Raw genomic sequence first — 8013 nt, 5'->3', positions numbered from 1 at the left:
AAGCTTGCTAACTGTTCCACCCTCTGACTGCTTAGAGGGTGGAACCCTCTGACAGGGGCGTGTCTTAGAGAGAGGCTTTTATACCAGAACACAGCCGCTGTGACGAAACTGTGGAGAAGACACGTCACCGTGGAGAGCCGTTAACCAATATGCAAATTAGCCTGCAGTACCACTGCTCTACCCATATGAGCAGCAAAAAGACGTTTTTGGACCAAATATTACAGATTTGAACAAATACACACAAAAAAAACAAACATCAAAATTAGCACAGAAACAGTACTATATAACATTTTAGACACATTCTAGGCAGTTTATCAGCTAAAAAAAGTTAATTTTGGGGTAAGTTACTCTTTAAACTAGATTCAAAAAACGTTTGAGCTTATAGCACTCAAAAAAAGTAGATAGTACCAAAATATAACATTTTATCTAAATAGTGGCTGAGTTTCATGACAAACATGTCGTTGCTGTGAAAGTAGAAAAACAAAAAATTGTTTTCTCTTTGATTCTCATTTAATCTATTTTTTGTTTATGTGCCTATTTCCAATGCATGATTGTTTTAGATTGTACAGCTTTAGTTATTAATTAATTAATAATAAATATAGGCAGCCAATGTTAAGAGCGCACCATTTCCTAATTCTTCCAAAAATTTCACCCAGTTATCTTAAGTAATAAAGAAGTTATGGCCGTTTGTTTTTGTTGCAGAATCGTCACAAGTTTTCAGAGTTTTCAACGTTAAACCATCAGAAATAATCTGAGCAATATTTCAATAATAAAATGGTCATAACTTCCTTATTCCATCACTTTTATAGACAAACTTGGTGTCAATCTCTTAGTTTTTTTCAAGATCTACCCATTGCACTTTTAAAAACAATTCAAGGATTTTTATTTATTTATTTTTATTTCATACCTACTGTAGATGAACACTAAATAAATACTTTCTATGAGGTTATTTTTTTATATCCATCCAGTGGTTGATATGACATTTTTTCTAACAGGGAAATGAAGCCGTCGCTTTGAGCTCAGCACGTTTGTCGGCCGCCGCTGGATGTTAGAGGCGTGTTGCCATGGCTACAGAAAGGAGACACACACACAGGAAGAGAGGACTAGAGTAGAAGAGAAAAGAGACGGAGGAGGGGGGAGGAAAGTGGTCTGAGATTAGAAAGAGAGACGGGGCTTGCAGAGTTGCCGGCGTTTTTGACAGCACGTACAGTATAGCAGCAGAAAAGCCATATAGCTGGGGCAAAAGGAGCTGACGGTGGTCTGTGTGTGTTGGTGGGGAGGCTTTGGAAACCTACTACTGCTGGAGAGGAGCATCAAAAGGAGCTAGAATATTACCAGACAGCTGTTTGTTGGGTAGGTAATGGATGTTTAAAAGCTTTTGTTTTTAAAATGCATTTGGACGAGAAGACATGCACATCCACATGGTTTTTCCTGTTCCAGTTCCTGTTTCCTTCTTTTGTGCATCGACAAACAGTGCGTTACTAAATCACTAACATCCAGATTAAGTCAGACAATTAACTGGAGTTTGAATATGGAAACCAAACAGTGTCGTCATGCATGTTTAATATAATCGGCCTGAGTCGCTGCACAGAGGATCACCTTCAACTGAAAGGAGACAGGCTCAGAGGAAGCTGCAGTGTGACAGAGAGAGACATTTAAAGGAGGCAAACACTTGCACCTACAGTTGTGTGTGTGTGTGTGTGTGTGTGTGTGTGGTGTGTGTGTGTGTGTGTTACAGTACACTTCATTGATTGTTTGATAGTGGGTGTTTGGGTGCACTTGCTTTGCATTTATTTCCTCTCTCTCTCTCTCTGTGTGTGTGTGTGTGGGTGGGTGTGGCTTTGTCTCTCGTGCAGTGCAGTAATGATATTTATTGCAATCTTTGCAGCTGGAGAGGGGGGGAGGGGTGTGGTTAAGTACAAAGCTTCATGTGGCTTTGTTTCTACTACTTCCTATCATCTTCTGCGTGTGTGCGAGAAAGCGTATATGTGTGTGTGTCTGAACCAAATAAGGGGGTGCTTTCACATCGAACTTTTTTTTTTCTACTTTGGTGTCAGGTGCTTTTTAACAAGCCGGCACTTTCAGTTTTTGTTAAAGCCGCTCGCTCTCTCCCAGGTCTGATGACTACCTTGCCCACTAGTTTGGAGATGCAGGCGTCCAGTCTGGACCCTCAGTTCATCCTGGGGCCCCAGCAGGCTAAGATACCCGGCCGGAGGAGAGGGCGGCCCCCCATTCGTAAGCTGGAGTTCCAGAGCGACTTCATCGATACTTTCTCAGCCCTCAAGGTCCCCAAAAAAAGAGGAAGGAAACCCGGCTTTAAGGTTCGTCGGAGTTTATTTTCACTCATTTGAGTTGTTCTTTTTTTTTTTTAACAGGAGGTGAAAGAAGCACAGCAGCAGTCTGTCTGCTGATTCTGAATAAGTAATATATATTTTTTATTATAATTGCTAAATATTTTTAAACTAATTATTTTAAAGGGACAAGATGTTTAGGCTTTTAGTTGTCAGCTGAGTTATTTTTGAGGAGAAAACACAAAAAATCATGTTTTTAGGAAACAATTTATTATATAAAATGTGTGTTTGATGTGACCCGGTGGATTTAAAAATTTCAGCCTTTAAGTCATACACAAATAGTGCTAATAGTAATATTTTTAGATTATGGTTTCCTGTTTTTATTTGGCTGGAAATTTGTATAATGATGGTTTATTTGGTGTTTGTAGGATTCTTGAGAACTGCTTTAGTAAAATTGTTTTACATTTACTCAACTTGGCTTAGTGGAACCAGTTGATATAACTTGGTTAAGGAAATTCAACGCTTCATTTTTTTTTGGAGAGACAACCCCTTTCACGATGACTTCTGGTTTGATGTGTGGAACAAGATGTTTTATTTTAAAGTAAAGAAGTAAAAATATCATTTTTTATGTTTTAAATGTAATGAAATATGTTTCAAATAAAAAATGTACTTACAGATCCTCAAAAAAATGTAAATAACGAAGTAAATGTATTTTGTTACTTTGCACCACTGACAGTTGTGACAGGATGTGACACAGTTTTTTTTCCTTTTTGACATTGTCTTTATTGTGTATTTGGATTTCACAAAGGGACAATGCATATTAATCAACATGAATAAATCGTGTAAATATGCCAGATTTAACCAAAAAAAGTTCATTTTCATCTGTAGTTCAGTTTGATACAATTGATTTCGCAATAAAGTGGGTGGGCTTAGACCCAGTCAGGCCCCCCGTAGCTATGCCCCTGTCAATAGTGTTGATGATACTTTAGTTTTACTACACCAAGATTTTATGCACTGAAAATACTATTTTCTATCCATGATGTTGCTGTTTCTCATATTTGTGAACTTTTTAAAATTTATTACTTATTTTAGCTTAAACTAATGTAGCAAAAACTCTGACATTTCACATTTAGATGTGTGTTTTTGTTCTGAATGTTTTTTTTGTGTGCAGCTGAAGCCCAGGATGGTGAGGTCCCCACTTACTCCCTCTGCTCCCAGCAGCACACCAGAACCTGAGATGGGCTCCATCCCACAGGATGCTGCCATTGTCCCACACTCAGCCACGGCACAGGTTCCGACAGGTAACAGGACACTTAGAGTTGATTTAACCATCATAAATAGGGTTTTAATCCGGCAGGTTGCTCGAAAATCTAACAGGTCTGATTGGGGAGTTTAAAAACAACAGAAGGGTTTAGGTTTAGGACTTTCATTGTGGAGAGATTTGTCATGTAAATTGTGCTCTTCCTTTTCTCTCATGATTATCTTTTTTTTAAAAAAAAATCCTGTTTCCTTTCTCTGTCGGGTTAAAACACATGCATCTGTCTGCTTTGATCTCTAAATACACGAGCATCTGCTTGTAAAATCCTCACTGCACAGGGAATATGCGCATGTTATATTTATAAGAAAAAACATGTCTATTGGTTAACTGTGCTGTTTTGATGTCAGTTTTAATAATCTATAATACAGGTTATATTTGACTCCAGAAGAAAAAAAAAGATATTTCAGATTTTTTCACAAAACTGAAGAATTGATATCACACAGACGCCGTGTCGTCCTTTTTTTTCCCCTTTATTTTACCCTCAGGGCTTGTCTTGTTCAAAAACAATCTAATGCTTTAAGATTGCCCTGAGTGTACTTAACACTGTGCCAAGGACCAGCCGTCGGTTCTTTGTTCTTCCAAAATCGTGCAAAATGTTTGATGTCGAGTTGCAGGCGCACAAGAAACGAAGCACACACAAACCAGTGTGTGCTCCCCGTGGTGCCACCCAGACAGATATGCAAATCAGTCCTCTGGGGGAGACGAGAAGCATTTCAACGTAGTTCCTGGTTTTTTTGGCAATAATTCCTGGGCTGCAGCCAAAGCAACGTGCTTTCTCTCTTTTTTTTTATATAAATTACATTTAAATAGTGCTATAATAAATATATAGCAGTATTGTTTGTCTTTCTGGATGCAATGAAATATATTTGCCTGAAAAATCAGTCCGAAAGACTCCTCATTTTATAAATCTGCCAACAGACAGCCTGGCTCCAGCCTAACCAGGAGGTGTCTGAATTATTGACAAGCTGAAAACTGGGTGGCACAAACAGCAGATTCATTCCTCTCATCTGTTTTATACACGCAATGCTGAAGGAGCTTTAAAGTGCCCGTGATGTCAAATTTAGGTAGTAAATATGAATGCATTTTTGGAAAAATAACATTGATAACTAATTGCAAACAAAAAATTGTGTTGCTGAGATGAACAGTTGTTGAGATATTTGCATTCGCAGTAACAGGAAGTGATGTCAAAGGAGAACGTCTGGACGTGAACAGAGCTATTAACAGCACAGACTGGAGAAGAATCTGATGTTTCTTTAGATTATTTTGAGTAACTATCAGAAACAGAGTCAAATAATATTGTTTCAATAAACAAAAAAAGTAGTTCCTCTTTGATGTCACTTCCTGTTTCATTTCAAAAGAAAATATGCCAGTTATGTGACAAAATGAAATGTATTTTGCAAAGTTTCTTAAAGATGTTTTCTTTGGCCTTTTGTATTTAAAGGATACACGTGTCACAGGCACTTTGCGTTACCCGACCTAAAATAATACTTTAGTACTTTTATTTATTTTTAAACTAAAACATCTAAAAATCAACATTTCTCACAGCAGACACACTCTTGCCTGATGACTTCACCTGCGAGCCTCCTGTGGACTCCAAGCGCTACGCCATAGATCCCAGTGACTCCGCCTTCAACGTCACGGCGTCACAGTACCAAAGCAAGCGCTCGTACGGTTACCGCAGCAGCAGCTGCTCTACTCCCGCAGGCGTGCTGAGACAAATGTCGAGCCCGGCGACTTTCCAGGATGGCAACAGAAACGGTGAGTGACTTTCCTCATTGTTCCCTACAAACCAGCCTTGCTAATTACAGAAAAGGAACAGGTTCAAAGTAAAAAAAAAAAAAAAACGATGTGTATGTCCATGTAGCCTGCGGTCTGATGTCAGACACCAGAGAGGGCAAACGACCTGCTGGTAAAGACCCCTCCTGCTGGGGTGTAGAGGATGTGGTTTGGTTCATCAAAGAGGCTGACCCGCAGGCCCTGGGGCCCCACGCAGAGGCATTCAGAAAACATGTGAGTTCAAGCTCTTACTGAACATCCTGAAACAGACATATTTTAAACAATCCAGCGAAAACATCAAAAATATGCATGTCAAACAGGACTGTTATTTTTTATTGCCCACCACTGAAAGGTGAAGACTGACGATAATGTATTAGCCTGTGTGCATGTGTGTATATTTGTGTGTCCGTCTGTTAGAAAAATATTTCATGAAACACTTCATAGATTCTAATTAAACGTTCAGAAAATAATCGTTTGCTGTGTTTTTACCTCTGGTTAACTTTTGGAGCTAACTGAATTCAAGATGGCGGCCACAGCCAACTCACCTGAGAAAACACAAAAATGGTTGAAACTCAGTCTGTTTTACAGATACTGAGCTAATATTTGGTGTGATTGTAACTGAGAGTCAGTCATAACTCCTACGTTAAAAGCTACTTGTTGCTCAAAAATATTTGCTTGGACTATAGCATTAAATGCTGGCGTCAACCCTGTTTGTCTGTTAGCAAAATACCTCATAAACCACTGCACAGATTTTAATGACACTTTCCAAATGTTATCATCAGATACACATCTACAAGTGGTTTACCTTTGGAGTTGATCCAATTCAATAAGACCACTACAGCTAATCAATCTGAAAAATCACTAAAGTAACTATACCTCAGTCAGTTTAACAGATATTGACCTGGATTTTAATGTGTGAGTAGCTGAGAGTCATCCACATTACGTAATCTGAGCCTGACATCTCATAATAGTGAGACTGTGCATAATATTGTTTTCAACGTTTGACCAAAACTGTAATTGTAAAACTGTAATCATAACTTTATTGTAATACTCTGGTGTGAAAGGCAGCGGGTGAATTGGATTCCGTCAAGCAATGCCATGACTGATTTGTTTGTTCAATTTTTGATACTTTAAACTTACACTGACTGTGCGCTATGTTCCAGGAAATAGACGGAGACGCCCTGCTGTTGCTGAAAAGTGAGATGATGATGAAGTACCTGGGACTGAAGCTGGGACCTGCGCTCAAACTCTGTTACCACATCGACAGACTCAGACAGAGCCGGTCATGATGAGCTGCCGGGAAAATAACCCGGAATCTCTACGTCTTCTGAGCCGTTTTTTATTCAAACTTTACAGAGTTAGCGACATTCGCTGCATCTCAACCACAATTCGTTGACCGATTTGACATTTTATAAGCACATATAAGGACTATTTACAGCTGACGCTGATATTTTATTTTCACCTTTGTTCCTCCGAGGGGCTTCAGATTATGAGTGATTTGTCTGCCCACACATGGCAGCTACTGTATATTAAGACACGACATGTCCGCAGCAATAATTTGAGCAAACCACAATTATAGCCACACATAACTGTGGTGCTTTACCTCACGATCATATTTACAATAGTGCTAAGTTTTATTTCTGCTGCTTGTTATGAAATGCAATTTTTTTACTTTAGGTTTCATCCCTGGACACAAACTGCTACAACCAATTTCAAGCTTTTCTTTTTGGATTATTATTATTTTATTGTTGCTTTGATTTTGATTAGTCTTTTCACGACTCTTTACTAATTCTTAAACATTACTGCAGTTTTACCGCGCTAAGACACAGGTTGATTACCTCACAAATGTTTCTTCATTCACGAGCTAATCTGTGCTGAATACGTCTTTAGACAATTCACTTTTAATAGCTTCACTTTCATAGTCAAAGCCTTAAAAACGGTTACTTTAGAACAGTGGTTCTCAAAAACAAAGAAGTTTCTGGAGAAAAAAAAACAACAGAGAGAAAAACACCATTGCTCCACCACCTAAGCGCAACAGTTTGAGAACTACTGCTGTAGAATAACATGAACTTTTTGTTACCACAGACCACAGAGCAGCACAATAGTGCAGTGAATAGATGTGTCACTAATCCCACGGCGCTCACAAACAGGAAGTAGAAAAGACACTGATAAGCTGATCACTTTGCAAAAGTATCTGATTCACTTGAGGTAGTAACAATGAAACTTGTAGAAGTCGGTGCTGCTGTCACTACAATTAAAGGGATAGACCAGACAGTTTGACATGGATGTTCTGTGGTTTGTATACAGTATACATATATAAATATTAGGGGTGCAACAATACATGTACCCGTATCAAACCATATCGAACCATATTAACAGTGCTGTATCGAACGATACAGATTAAAAAAATTACTTTATCAACTTGTCTTCTGAAGATGCTCTGTGTTAAAGGATCAGTGGATCTGTGTTGGACTACTCCACCTAGGCTGCAGTTTTGAGCGCAGGTCCACTGAGAAACTTGCTGTTTCAGCAACATTTAATTTAAAAACATTCCATTGGAGAGATCTTGTTTATACATGCATGCTCACAACCGCACACAAACAGGTGTTTACATCCTGGGTTTTCTAT

General features: G+C 38.7%; 1 protein-coding gene across 3 annotated transcripts; it reads left to right on the top strand.

The window, feature by feature from the left end:
• The first annotated feature begins 1142 nt into the window (after positions 1 to 1142).
• scml4 (Scm polycomb group protein like 4) lies at positions 1143 to 7758 on the top strand. 3 transcript variants are annotated; one of them, XM_014011987.1, is made up of 6 exons: positions 1143 to 1353; positions 2116 to 2321; positions 3463 to 3592; positions 5155 to 5367; positions 5474 to 5619; positions 6549 to 7758. In XM_014011987.1, the coding sequence occupies exons 2-6, from the start codon at positions 2121 to 2123 to the stop codon at positions 6672 to 6674; spliced, it is 816 nt and encodes a 271-aa protein (XP_013867441.1). In that variant the 5' UTR covers positions 1143 to 1353; positions 2116 to 2120; the 3' UTR covers positions 6675 to 7758. The 3 variants fall into 3 exon arrangements, with proteins under 3 accessions (XP_013867441.1, XP_013867440.1, XP_013867438.1); XM_014011986.1 differs by lacking the exon at positions 1143 to 1353 and having other exon boundaries at positions 1873 to 2321; positions 5158 to 5367; XM_014011984.1 differs by lacking the exon at positions 1143 to 1353 and having other exon boundaries at positions 1876 to 2321.
• The last annotated feature ends 255 nt before the right edge of the window (positions 7759 to 8013 follow it).

The sequence above is a fragment of the Austrofundulus limnaeus genome, unplaced genomic scaffold (genome assembly GCF_001266775.1).
Source record: "Austrofundulus limnaeus strain Quisiro unplaced genomic scaffold, Austrofundulus_limnaeus-1.0 Scaffold86, whole genome shotgun sequence".
Classification (NCBI taxonomy): Eukaryota; Metazoa; Chordata; class Actinopteri; order Cyprinodontiformes; family Rivulidae; genus Austrofundulus; species Austrofundulus limnaeus.
The sequence above is the reverse complement of the archived record's forward strand: the minus strand, read 5'-3'. Positions and strand labels throughout refer to the sequence as shown.

Excerpts from the sequence above, each read along its gene's own strand:
- scml4 (XM_014011984.1), top strand. The coding sequence starts at position 1,929 with ATGTGGCTTTGTTTCTACTACTTCCTATCATCTTCTGCGTGTGTGCGA. Across the intron at positions 2,322-3,462 it reads GAAGGAAACCCGGCTTTAAG|CTGAAGCCCAGGATGGTGAG; the intron begins GTTCGTCGGAGT and ends TTTTGTGTGCAG. Across the intron at positions 3,593-5,154 it reads CACGGCACAGGTTCCGACAG|CAGACACACTCTTGCCTGAT; the intron begins GTAACAGGACAC and ends CATTTCTCACAG.